A 15,623-nucleotide genomic window follows, 5' to 3' on the forward strand; every position below is an offset into this window, starting at 1 on the left:
AGAGAGTGATCAGGTCTCCCCTGAGCCTCCTCTTCTCCAGGCTGAACCCCCCCAGCTCCCTCAGCTGCTCCTCATCAGACTTGTTCTGCAGACCCTTCCCCAGCTTTGTCGCCCTTCTCTGGACACGCTCCAGCATCTCTGTGTCCTTGGAATGAGGGGCCCAAAACTGAGCACAGGACTCGAGGTATGGCCTCACCAGTGCCCAGTACAAGGACACAATCCTTGCCCTGCTCCTGCTGACCACACTGTGCCTGACACAGGCCAGGATGCCGCTGGCCTTCTTGGCTACCTGAGCACGCTGTTGGCTCATATTCAGCTGCTATTGACCAACACCCCCAGGTGCTTTTCTGTACACAACACACAGAAAGGAGAGTGAATTTGCACTTCAGAGGGTGTTAGAAGAGTCGCAAGTGAGCAGCACATCTGGATCTTGGGCTCCTTTTTGGGGGAGAATTAGGAGAATTTCACTTTCCCTGCATACAGCATGTAAGGTTGATTTTGCCCCAGGGAGTTAAATGCAGAGGTCTGAGGGTCCTTTCCCTGCTTAAGTCTCTCTTATACACAGTAACAGGATAATCCAATGTCTGCTGAAAGCACCTGAACTCTAAACTGAGCCTTGATTCAGACCCAGATCATGGCTTTAGCTTTCATACTTACCCTCCCTGTCCGACGACAGGTAGTATCTTCACATTTTGTTGTATGCTATCTCCATTTTTCTTTTTCGCATAGTACATTCCTTGCCATTCCTGAAAAAAGGAATTCAGGTGGAAGAAAGCTGAGATAAAACAGGTAGAGAAGCTGTAGCTGCATACCTTTGTGTGGTATGCTGCCTGACAACAACCAGTCGGGACTGGTTAACCTGTGCAAGCTGTCCACCTTCACTCCTGGGCTGCGCCACCCCTCCTGCAGAGCCGAGAAGCCTTACCACGGCTGACACTAAATGTGACCAAAAGCGCTGTGGTATCCTAGGACATTTACTTCTCACACTGTCAGTTCTGTCTCAAAAAGCTGCAGAAATTTATCCTGACTTTTTTAAAGCAAAGAAGAGAGGCTAGTAAAATAGCTACTGGATCCTGCCTCCCATCTGCTGACCTCCCCTCTAAAAGCACTCTGGTTGCAGGATCACATTTAAGTAGACAATTTTCGAAGTATCGGATTGTCACTGCCAGTATCACTGGTTTTTGATAAAATTCACAAATGGGAAAAAAAAGACGGTGTGGAAAGGAATTTTTCATTTTGCAGCGAGAAGTAGTTTTTTTCATCTAGAAATAAGACATTTCTTTCTAGTGCAGAGCCTCGTTTTCTCTTTCAGTGAGACTTGGGAAATGTCCCTTCGCCCTTCTTTAATCCATCCTTTTAAGTGAAATACCGTTAGAACAATCACTTTTCTGACTCGGAGATTTTAAACCCAGAAGGCACCACCGTGGTCTAACAGCAGCCCCAAACGCCCTCCTGCAGCAGAGCCCAGACCCACGCTGCGAAGCAGGAGAACCCCCACGCCGACGCATGCAGCCAGGGCTGCAGCACATGCCAGGGCTTGGCCCCTTCCCTGCTCCCTCCCAATCCTCTCACCATGCTGCTGCTGCTTCCCAAACTCTGCTACACACAGCCCAGCACAGACGTACCACAACACCGATGGACCTCCCCAGGTCTCCCCTTGCGTGCGGTGCCCCGACTAGCGCTGCTCCCTCACAGGGAGTTTAGGAAAACTCAGGGAAAGAAAGATTTGGGAACCCTGGGTCCCTTTGCTTTCTGGCAGCAGCACAGAGACTTTCCACAGAGCCAGTCTCCTGTAACCGGGCAGCTGACAAGATTTACAATCTTGCCTGCACGTTTCCATCCCTAGAATAGTTGCTGATGGTCTTTTTTAACAGATGCATATTTTGAGCTGGGCATCTAATAAATACCAAGGGATTAATAAATAACTGATTCCATACTGCATATTCACTGAGTACAAACTACCCGTGCCAACTGCCATCTTTCAGCAGAGTTCAACAGAACGTAGAAAAACCTATGTGAAAACACCTTCGCGAGGCACACGATCCGTGTTTGTTTCCGTTAGACTGACAGCTCTCGCAGTCAAGCAGGCACAGGTACAGAGAGAACAGGTTTGCATTTCTGTCGCTGGAGCCAGCAAATAAAGACTCCAGCCCACAGAGAGCTGCATGCTGACAGGCTGTGCAGAAAAAAATATGAAAGGCTTTTCTGCGGATCTGTCGGAGAAAAGAACTGTGCATAACAAATTGCGAAGTGAGCGCAATATCTGCTCCGGTGAGCTGCCTGAGGAATACAAATGAAGATAAAGCAAACATCACAAAATTCAATGCTCTCCTGATTAAAAGTATGCATATCAATAGTTTCCTGACAACCAGGATGAGGCAGAGATGAGTAATCGACCTCTAACCCAGGTAATAAACCCGGAATATGCACAAAGGGGTGAAGTCATAAGGTACAGATTGGATAATTCCCGCATTGGAAGTGCATCCTTTTCAAGACAGGTTGTTCACAAATGCGTTCTTCTTAGTCAACAGATCGATTTTCAAAACCTGTGAGTTTCTAAAACCTGTGAAACTGTGGCAGCAAATGTGTGAAGGAAAAGGTCAGCAGAATTCTGAGAAATGGGAGGTCCAAGCCAAACTCCTGCTGGTAGGTAAAGTCCTCTCAGGGATGTTACTTAAGCGTATTTTAAGAACACCATATGGAACCTCTGTCAGCAATCCAAGAGGGAAGAGCTACTTCCCAAGACGTGCTGTCAGCTGGGCTCACGGCTACGTTACAGCCACCCAAGTACGGTCATCAGTCACTTCTGCGTGGCCTGGGCTGCTGGGATCCAACGCGGAGTAAAAACCATACACGGGGAAAAAACCCAAACCCGTCTCACCCTTTACAGAGTGAATCAACGCTGAGGCTTTGAGCGTCATGAAGGCGGCCCCCCCCGGCCAGCCTTCCTTTAGACTGGGGCTTCTCGCACCGGACAGCAAGCCAGGTGTAGAAAACAGAGCAAACCAACGTAAACACAAGGTGTCATGAAAACAATCTCACAGAAAATAAGGCTGATTTAGGAAGGAATTGGGTTGGGGAAGGAACAGCCGTGTACCCTTATCAGCGAGCATGCCCATTCTCCCTTCCGCTCTGTAAAGATAGCTATCATCCTGCAAATAATTCCCCAGGAGTGAGAGGAATTGCATGTCCTGCCTGATTTATCAATACCTATCCATCTCACTTCAGAAAAAGCAAAACTAAGATGAAGAGCTTTATGTCAAACTGCAGAGATCAGAGCTTTGTGTCAAACTAGCAAGAATCCTAGTCAGAACTGCACATGTCACTGTTACGGATGTAATCTGAATCACGAAACAGGAGGATGAAGAAAGTGCAACTTGGTTTTTAATTCCTCAAGTCTGGATGGGTGAAAATGCCGTTCTGTAACGCTGGCTTCCTGCAAATTACAGCCAGCTGTAGTAACAAGAAGTCAACTTCCAGGGATATTTTGGTTTTGCTAAGAGAAACAACATCCTGACCCGAGAATTCCTATGTACCATGCAATTAGCAATTTCTGTGTATAATGCCCATGAGCTTCTCTTTGGGTACACTGAACTTGCTCACAGCGCTATGTTTGTCAGCACCAGAGGGGAAATGCTGCAAGAGTTCATCTTCCTAAATTCCATTTGAGGGCTGGAGGTAAATTTTATACAGCTTACATTTTTCTAAAGATCAGACAACCTTGCTTTCTATTATCTTCTGTTACATTACCACGTTTGTTCAAAACAGAAAAGCCAAATCTGCTGACAGGAGATGATCACAGTAGTAGACAGTTGGCTTTTTTGGCATGCTACAGCAGCCAATACACAGCCTGTTGTAATGGGAAGCAGTCTTTTAGATTTAGGATATAAAGAAACCAGAGGCCTGAAAACAACATACAGACCATGTCAGAATGATCCAGATACAAGTTAGGTGCCACTGAAAATGCTGTAACATCCTGACACAAACGATTTTGAGCTAAAGCACCTTCAAGAGGCTGCAGTCTTTCCAAGGTTGCTCCGCAGAGTTAACCTCTACTGGCAAATACTTGTAAGAATGTAATTTGCAATTCATTTTCCTATTAAGATATAAATGTAAGGCTACACAGATGGCATATTGTAAAATGTTCCAAAGGGAAATACAAAAAAACATGTAAACAGAATATATCCACCTAAAACAGCTTAAGCTGTTCCAGACATAAGTAGTATTTCATTAGCCCTCGTAGTTGGAGTCTCAGAGCCAGGAGTAAAATAAGTGCAAGGAAAGAGATGTATTTGGGTTAGATTTCTATCACTCATAGAGTAAAATATATTTCTGTTTTTGAGGACACTTTTATCAGCACACTAGAACATAAAAAATTTGATCACTTCCTATCTTGAGAGTTGATGCTGTGGATTTAAAGCCTGTCAGGTAATGCATGTGAACTATAACGTGATAAACACTCCCTCCTAACTTTGGGTTTGTGTTACACACATTTACTGAAGTAATTTCAGTCGGGCAACCGAGGTGTGGAGCACCATAGCCAAAGCTACTGCCAATTGCTGGGATCTCTTCCCAAAAGCCAATATATGCAGAAATTAGTGACACATCCTTGTTGAAGCGCACATGCAATCTGCACCCAGGTGGAGTGCGGCTTTCGCTGCTGAATGCTTGTGTTAGTGCCCCAATTTATGGAGCCTGACTCATCCCAACTTTTCATCGGTGCTTTTGCATCACGGCCTGGAGACAGAGTGCCGTGATTCACTGCAGCACCTCCCTGCTCTGTGTTAGTAACGTGCTGTGTCCCCGCAGACAGCCAGTATGACCCAAGTAGGTATCCTGACTCAGGTCTGAGCACGGGCCATGACGCATCTACAGACACACCGATTCCCAAATCTCTTTGAGTAGCCTCCATGATCTTCTTCCTGTTAGGTACTATGACATGCTCAGTGACATCAGGAGCATTTACGTCTCGTTGTCAAAATGCAAATGAAAGCTCCTAGCTGGATCCTCACACCACAGCCACCAGAGTCCCAAAGGAACATCAAGGAGGAGCGGGCAGTGATGTCTCCCTGGAACGACCTCCCCTGAAGCCAGCCGCACTTCCTCGTGCGCTTTCTTGGCGCAACAAAGATTTCTAATGGAATCCATTAGACAGCTCCCCTGTCCTTAGAGAATGGGAGCTACTGGCAGCTGACGCTGCCTATCACTTGCAAGTGATAGTGCAAATGTCTCTTCAGATATTTTTTCATCCTGAACTTGCAATCAGCTTCCGCATTTCATGCTGAAATGCTTCAACATGGTTCTTTTCTTATTTACATCACACTGGATAACGTGCATCCATCCCATTTCTCTTTGGTATTCCCACACCTTTTGCTACATACAGCATAGGTTATAAAGAAACGTGGCAAAGCACTTATTTGTATAAAGCATGTACCTCTTCCAAGCAAGAAAAGGGAAAGAAGCCCTTAAAAAATGACCAATTTTTACTTCCTTTTCTTGTTTAAGAAAGCTGCAAATGCTACGTGTCTGACATCCTGTGTAATCCCCAGACAACAGCAACTTTTACAGGTAGCAAATGATACTTGTAACAATGCCATTACTCACCTTTCCTATCTTAATGCAGGAATTAATAGTATCTAGGAAATCAGCTTTTTTTTCATTTATAGGCACTTCTGTTAATTCCTTTCCTATTAGTTCACCTATTTGATAGCCCATCACTGTTTCAAAAGCAGGATTGACGTACTGTGGAATGAAAACAAACAAAAAACCATTCAACAGAATCCTTAAAAGCATGACAGAATCCCCTATTTTCTATCTGCTAAATCAAGGGATCTCTTTCCCAGCCTGAAATAAATCTCCGATTGTACTGCTCCTTAGAGAGATGCCTACATTTTCGTGTGTGTGAAGCAGAACAGGAATGACCATGCGGAAGAGATGTGCAGAGTGCCTGCATGTGAGCGACGAGAGGGAAATTACGGAAACGGCTGAGTATTACATACCTACAGAGTTCAGAGAGACCTGAACTGAAAAATGAGCTCTGTCAGTTCTCAGACCTGTAAAACTCAAACCTACCTCAGTGTTCCTCAAAATCACAAATTAGATGGTGGGATACCATAGGAATATTAACTTCTTCTATTGACAAATTCACCATCTTACTGCGTGTAAGGGCCAACCGTTGCTATCCCCCTGCCCAGGCCAAGCCCAGCCAAGCTGACCGGAAAAAGCGGAATCTAATAAAACAACTTCCTCCCCGAACTGAATGTTATATTTCGCTGCAATTCTGTGGCCCTTGCCCAACAAAACTGAAGCCCAGTACCCACAGCCCACACCTCCTGCACATCTCAGATCTCTCCTGTTCTGGGGCTGTCAGCAGAGGGACAAAATTTGGTCTGAAAAAACATATTTAAAACAACTTCAGGAGTTATTTTTGTAAAAGGGATGAAGAAGGCACATCCTTCCATAAAAACACCGTTGTCAAAATTCGGGTCAAGAGGGTACAATTTGTATGCGTGTTATAACTCCCAGAGGCTTAGACTCAAGCTCTTTACTGATAACAAAAATCACTTATCACAGCCTTCATAGCTAGGGATGGAACTAACTCCCTTCTAAAGATGGTGTTTTTCAGAACTGCAAACCTAAGCACAATTGCTTTTCCCTTTTGTAATGAAATTTTAAGGAGACGATTACATTCAGAAACAGTTGGCCCAAGAATTCCGATGCGTCTAACAGTATCAGCTGTAAGCAAAAAAACCCAAGTGCACTGCCTTTAATTAAAGAGAACATGAGTTAGATTTGCTTTTCAAGAGCATCAAATTAACACACAGTAGTTTTGAAAAGGAATGCATACAAGCCAGTGGCTGCATTTGCTGACAACACAAAAGAATCAGTACAAAAAAATGAAAACAAGAGAGTAAATCCTTATTCATTCAGAAACAATAATCTCCCTTAAAACTGACTTCATGCAAGATATTTTAAATGCAGAAGATTCTACTCTACAGCTAAACTGACACCAATCTTTTTAGAACCATTAAGGTAGGTGAGATTCTTGTACTGTAAGAAAGAGTGAATGTAATCATGGATGAAATAAATACAGTCAGTCCACAGAGTAATTTTCCGTACCCATAACAATAACTGCAACAAACCTGTATGACATGGTCTTCACTTGTGATCTCAATGGCTTCTTGACTTTTCTCTAATGCTGTAAATAATGAATTACACGCCCTGGCGACAAAAAAATAAAAGGCATCTGATTAAATATAATCCACATAATTCTTGCTGCATAGGACAATAAGGTATCGCAACTCCATACTGAATAAAGTTGTGCTTTAATAATTAACATTATTTTCTTCAGCTAGCTGACATTCTATAATTAACAGTAAAATAAATACTCTTCTCAGGATGTGGCTGAATTGGCATTTTTTGTTGATAATGGTTTTGGTAAAATTACCTTAGTTTGAATTGTGCCTGCACCTCTCCAAATTCCAGCTGAATCAACTCATTGTAACAGGCCATTATATTAGAATTTTCTACATATCTCTGCAAATAAAAGGTTAGAAATATTTCAACCAATCTGTTCATGCTCTGTGATTGTCAGCAGTATCAATATACAAAATAATTTACTTTTAATGAAGTTACATACGCTTTCATGCTACTTATTTAAAATAACAGTGACAAAATTATGCTGGGTCTGAAGTCATCAAAATTTGAGACTATTGTGAGTTTCCCATTGCTAATATCCCAAATTGTACACACAAAAGAAAGCAAAACATCCTGACAAATACAGGTGCCATTGGATACAACTGTTGGTGCTGGGGCTGGTATAGCCATGACCTCAGTATCTTTGATGGGTTTTTTTTAAACCGTCTCATATTTACCGGGTATGAGGCTGAATGTTAAAGATTCGTCCAGGCTAAACTGCCACAGACATTGACAGTTTGGGAGGGAGGACTGACCATCGGAGGTAAGTCACCGCATCAAGGCTGCTAAACAAAATTTTCTACGCTTTGCTATTAGCCCCATCTCCAAGGTTCTGATCCATAAATAATTCAGAACCCGTGTCGGATTACTTATGTGCCCACTGGAGCGACTCCCTGCATGTAAGTACAGTTATTTTCAGGCTCCAGCATTTCCCGTATTAGGACCTTACTACAAACGGATGCAAATGGATTGTGATGGGATAGCAAAAAATCTGGTGAGCGTGCAACCAAATACTCTGAAACGCGCTGTAAATCATGCACATTTTTGTTCCATTTCGGCTTAATGCAATGAGGAATCCACTTAACTGACGCACTAATAAGCACCTTTCCTGCTTAATTGGAAGAGTTGCCAAGGAACAGATTCAATTAATACTTTTCAGGTGCCTCCAAACAATAGATAATAGCACTTGACAGCGCCTGCAGCCTGTTTACAGACGTGAATTGGCATTTGACAGAAGAGATTCCCCACAGCACATCCTGCTCTTCATGGCGAGCTGCTCCCTGGCTCTGCGCCAGTCGCCAGTCGATTCTGTCGATGCCTACTTTCCAAGCAGAGCACCATACACTTGCTCTGAAATAAATGTATAAAGCAGAAAAGCCTCAGCACCACTTACATTCCTGCGAATGCCCACCTACCTAGTCGGCACGATTCTAATTCTACTGGCGTACGGTAGTTGGGAATTGGGATACATGGAAGAACGAGCAGCACAAACAAGCTTTGCAGGTTGGGTTACTGCCACAAACGGTCGCTGGCAGCCAAACTTCCCGATAGTTTCTTGCATGGCAATTTTGAAATGTCAGAGCAAGCTGGTGGAGCGTAACACATACATACCCTCGTGAAGCCAGCGGAGATCAGGGGCAATATGGATGACTCCTCGCGATCAGCATGCCTTTTAAAGAAGGACGATAAAGTCAGAGGTTACTTCTGTAACCAACAGAGACCCAATTTCACAAGCCACCGGCACACCTGTACCCCAAATGTCACACTAAAGGCTAATACAAGCTTTCATCTTTAGCATGGCTAAGCCAAAATGTTATTTGCCTTTCCGCATGTAATGAGCTGCTTACGTGGCAAAAACCTAATGCTTCAAGAGAATAAATTAATTAGCTAGATTGTTGGACTATTACTTCCTTTTTGGTACTGGATTCTTTGGTGTTTATGCTGTCCTGAGTTAAAGACGTACTCAAACGTCCACATGGCCAAAGTTTTAAGTTGTTAGAGTGTACCAAATCTTACGTGGGCAGCCAAGATGCCTGAATGAGGATGGATTTTCTAGTGTTGTCTACCCAGTGTCTTTTTGTAGGTCACTTTGAGATGACATACGCCCACAATGAGGTATCTGAATCATTTCGAAAAACTTGGCTCTACTGACTGTTAAAAGACACTCCAACATACGTGAATGCATGGCTGGAATTTGGAAGAAAGGCCATTATGTTAAGTTTCTGTAAATGAGCAGACGGAAGCTGCTCAGGTTTAGCAAATGGCACAATAGCTTTTATTTATGTGTGAAATTCTGGATCTTACGGCACCTCTTCTTTTTGTTTTCTGTGCACCCGTTTCTCATGCACGAAGAGAACGATGCCTACTACAGTTCACTCCAGATTAAGCAGAGAGAGGAGGGCAGCTGTCAAGCATCTCCCCATTCCTCATGTCAGCTATCTGGTAATGCTGTCTCCCAGGAGCACAAGGAAAGAGGACAGACATTCCACAGGGAAAACACCCCCAAAAGCAACGAACTGACCCGCAGGAAAAGGAAGGAGAAGACCCTCCAGACGCTACTGGCTAAATGTCTGGCTTTTCATAAATACGCTTCTTACAGCAAGAAAGGCAACGTGTGAAAGTCCTCTGGCTGTGAAACTCTAAACGGCGACTTGAGCGTGCCTGCCGTTCGGCACATGGGAGCTTGACACGCTCAGCTCAGTCCCAGTGCAAGGCAAACTCACTCCGGCGGTTTTCCATAGACAGCAACCTGGACACCTCTGAAAAGTTGGGGAACTCGAACTTCTGAAACAGTGTCACCGCAGAGGGCTATTATCCTGTCCCAGCACACAGCGTGAACATTTTGGAAAGATAAAAATGAATTGCAGGGAAAAACCCCTTTGGAAGAACTTCCTTTTTGTCAGGAAGCCCAGCTTCTAAGCTCTCCTTGCTTTTGGAAGGAACTGCTGGCCCACAGAACCACAGGTCTCTCACTCTGACAGACATGAAGCAGCTCGAGTTACTGTTTGCTCTTCCGCACCTTTTTCCCTTTGTGTTAGTCCGATGAGAGACAATTCTGACTGTAGAAGCAAGGGTTACTATGCTCAGAAGACATCCTGACATCAAGACACTGAAGATGATACTCACAGTGGAATCCCTTGAGAAGTTTAGGCAGGGACTTCTGTTTGCTAGAGACGGCGGTGGAAAAGAGGATTCTTACTGGGAAATTTCAACACCTCAGAACTGGGTTTCAGAATAAATCTTTTCTGAGAAAGGGACATTCCCAAAATAGTACGTTGAGGAAACTATCCTCAATTTATTTAATGTCATACTAAATATATTGCATTTTTGTTACTTTCACATTATTTTATATCAGTTATGTTTTCAGAAGGAGGAGGACAAAAAAAGCATAGGAACTGCTTTACTGAGGCGTCATAAAATAGTCCAGTTTACTTTTAAAACTTCTGTGGTCAAATACTGCTTCGTATTGATCAAATTTTCCTGTATCTTTTCTTCTAACTCAACAGTTTGTGCTGAGATTAATCAGACTGAAAGACAGGTAAAGAAAGGTTCAAACTGTTGGTTTTATCAATACGAAAACACAGATCTAGGAGGCAGTTCCACAGTTGTGCACATGATGTTGCAGAAGGTGTTTGAAACAGGCCTCTAAAGCCTGCAGTGATCAGGAGAGGGGAAAAAACAAACCACCACAAAACCCACAGTGAGACCTCTGTAGTGAAAACTGGAAATCAGAAAGTGAGTCCCGGCCTGAGTCCCGTGGTCAAGGACGGTGAGACCTCTGCATGATATAACACACTGTCACTGGCACAGTAAGATGTCCTAATTCAAGATTTTAATGTAGTATTTACTTTTACAGTTATAAGATTCACATGTCGTTGATCCCATGTGAAAGTATGAGTATTTACCTTCGGACTACACCAACAATGACTGTATTTTCTGAAGGTTTTGTTGTTCTGATAGACCTTTAAATAAAAAACAAATAATTTAACATATTTTTTTTTAAGTTCCCATTTCAGAAAACATGACTTTTCAGATTCTTCACATGGTACTTTTCTTAAAATGTCTCTTTTAAATGGCTTAGCAACAAGACACAAATCAAATCCCAAGCCTGCTGGACCCCTAATAAAAGAGAATAAATGTAGCCATCTGAGACTCTGTGTCACAGGGAATGTAGATTAATCTAAAGCTCAAATACTCATCAGCGGAATGGCAAAAATTCTCCCCTCTGAAAAGGCAGACAATGGACTTGTGTGAAGGACTTGGCCTCCCTCATTTAAGGAGCATTTTAAAAATGTAACAAGGGGAACAGCCCTGATACCTATTTTTTGCCTGACAAAGATCTCATCTACTTACCTCAGTTCAGCAAGGAGAAGAGCCTTTGTCCCAGTGCCCTGAACCCACCACGCTCACCCAGGGTACCCAGTCCGACCCCGCCACCCCCACCCCACAGCCTGTTACTTAGTCTAGATGCACTCCCAAGGGGTATTTCACTGGAAAGACACCGGAGCAAGGCACCACTGCCTGCGGAGTCTCTGTGGAGAGACTCAGAGAGGCAAATCCTTTTCTCCTTTTTTCACGCTTTACAGCAGTTTATGAAAGTATTTTTGGAATCAGCTTGCAATTCTGCTCTTCCTAAGAGATTTTCCAATGTTGTAGGTATGGAAACGTGCACACAAAACACTGCACATTTGCATCTGGAGTTACTCAACAGCAACTGGCTTTTCAAAACATCCACAGCACTGATGAAGTGAGTGTATCCATTACATTGCTCGGTGGCACATGCTATCTTTGCAGGTAATTTACTGTGCAAACAAGGGACCAGGTATATGGGAAAAAAGATCAACAAAAAAACCCAGTTCACTATGGCAAGAAATTTGTGCGCTGTGGCTCCAAGCCAGATCGAGCTTCAGACACCCTAGCACATAACCAAAAATGCTGCAACTATCAGATGTAATGCACAGAGGGAACATTATTAGATGCTGCCAGTGGACATCTGTCCAAAAAATGATCAACATTTGATAGATTTCATAAAAGGGACATATAAAAGCAAAAAAACACCGCTTTAAAGATGTGTTAGCTATATAGTTAAGCATTAATTAGGCTGAAATGGTGCTTACCTGCACAATGCTTCTGCATCAAAGTATCTGGAATGTCTATGGTCAATGATGATAATGTCATGGTGCTTGTCAAGAAAACATTCTAGCGCAGACTCAGGTGTCCTGGCAATATTACATCGAAATCCAGCCTTCTCGCACGCCCAGCGGAACCCGTTACTCTGGTTATCTTCTTTGGCAAACACTAGAAGTACCTGGGTGAAAGACAGATGGTGAATCACTACAAACAAGTCTTACATACACAGTAGACTCTGTGACTTTCACCTGTTCTTAACATGCTTTTTAAAGCCACTTCCAAGGCTTAATCCATTGTTTTTAAGAGAATTTCTTTCTACAGGCTATTGCTTTTTGTGATTGTCTGTACACAGAGGTGTTTCAACTGGATAAAACAGTCTGCCAGAGCCATTTATATCCACATGGGATGAACAAGTCTGGGAAGCGGGTCTCTCATCATTAGCTACAAAGACAGTTCAGGCTATCAGTTGAGACCAGATGCCTAAATTTCACAGAGCGTACATGAAATAACAGCGAGTCTACTTTTCTTCACTGAAATCAGCTCACATACCACCATTTTCTTGGGGTTTGTTTTTCTTGCCAGGCCCATATTCCAGAAAAAAAAAAAAGAACGCCATGGTTCACCTCGTGTGAATTAATATTTAATGGTCCTTCAGTGGCACGATGAAAAATGTTCTTTCCTTTTCATCTTATCCTAGCTCCCCAAAGGACTGGCTGCAGCCCACTCTGCGGGGTTTCTGGAAACGACAGACAGGCTGTTCAAGAGGAACTCACGCACGACTGAAATCATAAGCAGTACCTCTGTGTACAGAGTACTTCCCCGTGTGACTCCTGCGCAATCACGGAAGGACATTACCCTGGTTGAAATCCACGACTGGAAGTCAGATCTATGAGCCACTATTTGCTCTGTCCTAACTTGCTGTGTAATTGCAAATAACACAAATCTCTCTGAACCTTTTAAAAATCAGTACAATGCCTACATAGTTAAAGTATGATAAGGCCCAATTCCTTCTAAAATCTACTGCAAATTCTGGAATGAGTACAGTACAGAAGATAAACATAACGCCTGCTAAGGAGACCCTCGCTGGTGTGACTGTGCTTTGCATCTTGTAGACAGTATCCTGTAGAAGAAAGCTTCTTCTGCCTGAAAGAATACACAGAATGGCAGCCTACAGATCTATGCTAACGTTGGTTTTGTGGATGACTCCGTATACGCAGCCTTTCGGGAAGGATGGATAACTAAACCAGCGTTTGGTGTGTTGTCCCAAGATACCAATCCTTCAGCAATTTAATCAAACCATGCTTAGATACATGCTTTGGTCAGACAACAACGTGGAGCATGTGTAACTCACGCCACATCCCGCTGCTGTTTATCTTCTGGGTGACTTCAGTCATTCCAATGCAGGTTACACTTTGGACCAGGGTGGCGGAATGTCTACCAGTAAATCTTAACGTTTCCATGTGGTGCATATTTTGGTAAGAATGAAGGACTTTGTACTCATTTAGTTTAGATTCCATTTATAGCAACCTGTAAAACTGTTTGCAATAACATGTCATAGTTTGGGCTGTATTTAGTGAAGTTAGTTTACAACGCTCTCTAAGAGGGGAAGAATGGCTTTCAGCAATAGGACAGAAAGGCTGCAGGTATGAGCTGTATGATCGACTCTGGCACAAACGTGATGTTGTCTAACCTCTCCTTCCCTTGTACCTGCCAGCTGTATTACCAGGACAAATGGGTATCATGTTAGAGTGGCCTGTGACTGACCAAAAGCAGTACAATCATTAATAAGAATCAGGAGACAGAAATATTAGAGGAATGTTTCTGATTTAAACTTAGGGAACAGCTGGTTGAGTCTGCGCTAAGGTCTGACATTCAACGATGTTACTGTCTGTTCTGACAACAGGTCAGGAAGATGTTGAACTGCAGTTCTTGAAGATGTTTTCCAATTATCAGGTCCAGATTACTTTCACTCAGGAGTTTTCTAATTACGGGCTGAGGGTCACCTTGGATTATTAATTGTTCAGTACGCCTCGGGATGCAGGAGCGGTTTCAGAGGAAGTCCAAAGGAGTCATGAACCTGCAAACCTAATATGCATCCCAGACAAAATAAGGGGACAACTGCCATATGACCTTTATTAACAGGGAGACAAAGCAGGACGAATTCATGCCAGTCAACAGTGAATAACAAAGAACATACTTTGAAGCTCACTTTGTATCTTTTGTGACGATATGGCAAGTTTGGTTGATGCTAGTAATAACGCCAGTGTAATTAATCTTGACCGGACGTGTGGCTTAGTATCATTTTGACTTCAGTTTGAACTTTGGTATTACCTGAAGTTGATCTCGATGTAGTCTCATAGGGCCAAACTGCACGTCTGTTACTGGTGCCTAGAAGAAATAAGAAGAGATCTTATTGATACATATACACCTAGGGAAGAAAAGCAATTAGCTGTGTTAGAGAAGACAATTCTTATTTCCCACTGTCTCACAGACACATTGCTCTCATCATGAGGTTGCTTTTTCGCGAGCGTCTTACTCTGCTCTTGTAAATTTGTATGCTAAGCTGCACTAACACAGTTAGAAAACAACAAGACATTCTTCTTTTTTTTACTATTATTTTAAACATAAAGTCATGGATTAGTCATGAAAGTTTGGTAGACACGTTGTTATTTTCCTGTATCTGTATCACTCCAGCTGTTCTGCAGAACATGGAAGTGTTTAAAAACTATTTTTTTTATAGTCCAAAAAAGGATTAAATCTCCAAGAGAAAGGCAAAAATACGTAACTCTGCCCTTAGAATTCCACATGCAACAAGTGCCCAAGAGTGCTACAAAACCACACTAATTTCATTTCTCCCAGAGCATTTTGCTGCGTTCCTTCCTTCCTTCCTTCCCACCCAGCCCCTCCGGGGAAGGTTTCAGAACTCAGGTATCTGTACTTGGCCATGCATGTAGTCAGCATGCAACTTTGCTTTGAAAAGCCCTGCAAAAATGCCATCGGTTCCCACATCAGCGTCGGTTCAAGTGACAGTGGCAAACGGGTTGGGTTAGGATGCACGAACGGAGCCAGGATCCTTCCTTCTCCTGTGTCACTTCAAGGAATGGAGGTCGATGACCCGAGGTGATGTTTATCACAACTGCTTCTCTTTGATAAGATTAATTATTAACCAAGCTTGAACACAAATGACTCTTCAACTGATACGGGATGGACTTTCTAAAGTAGTTAAACACATAAATACAGAGGGAGATTCTAATAGGATTCCACAGGTTAGGTTCTTTGGGAATTCCCAGGAGGCA

General features: G+C 43.1%; 1 protein-coding gene across 1 annotated transcript in view; it reads right to left on the bottom strand.

The window, feature by feature from the left end:
* PDE8A (phosphodiesterase 8A) overlaps positions 1 to 14,700 on the bottom strand; it is a 35,649-nt gene extending 20,949 nt beyond the window's left edge. Inside the window, exons 1-8 of the mRNA XM_010153257.1 lie at positions 14,659 to 14,700; positions 12,315 to 12,505; positions 11,103 to 11,159; positions 8,809 to 8,866; positions 7,448 to 7,536; positions 7,143 to 7,221; positions 5,605 to 5,742; positions 658 to 746 (exon numbers count right to left, since the gene is read on the bottom strand). Of these exons, the coding sequence (XP_010151559.1) occupies positions 658 to 746; positions 5,605 to 5,742; positions 7,143 to 7,221; positions 7,448 to 7,536; positions 8,809 to 8,866; positions 11,103 to 11,159; positions 12,315 to 12,505; positions 14,659 to 14,685 (728 nt within the window). The 5' untranslated portion in view covers positions 14,686 to 14,700. The remainder of the gene's footprint in view (positions 1 to 657; positions 747 to 5,604; positions 5,743 to 7,142; positions 7,222 to 7,447; positions 7,537 to 8,808; positions 8,867 to 11,102; positions 11,160 to 12,314; positions 12,506 to 14,658) is intronic.
* Positions 14,701 to 15,623: the final 923 nt, after the last annotated feature.

Source organism: Eurypyga helias, unplaced genomic scaffold (genome assembly GCF_000690775.1).
Source record: "Eurypyga helias isolate BGI_N326 unplaced genomic scaffold, ASM69077v1 scaffold24176, whole genome shotgun sequence".
In the NCBI taxonomy this organism is placed as follows: domain Eukaryota; kingdom Metazoa; phylum Chordata; class Aves; order Eurypygiformes; family Eurypygidae; genus Eurypyga; species Eurypyga helias.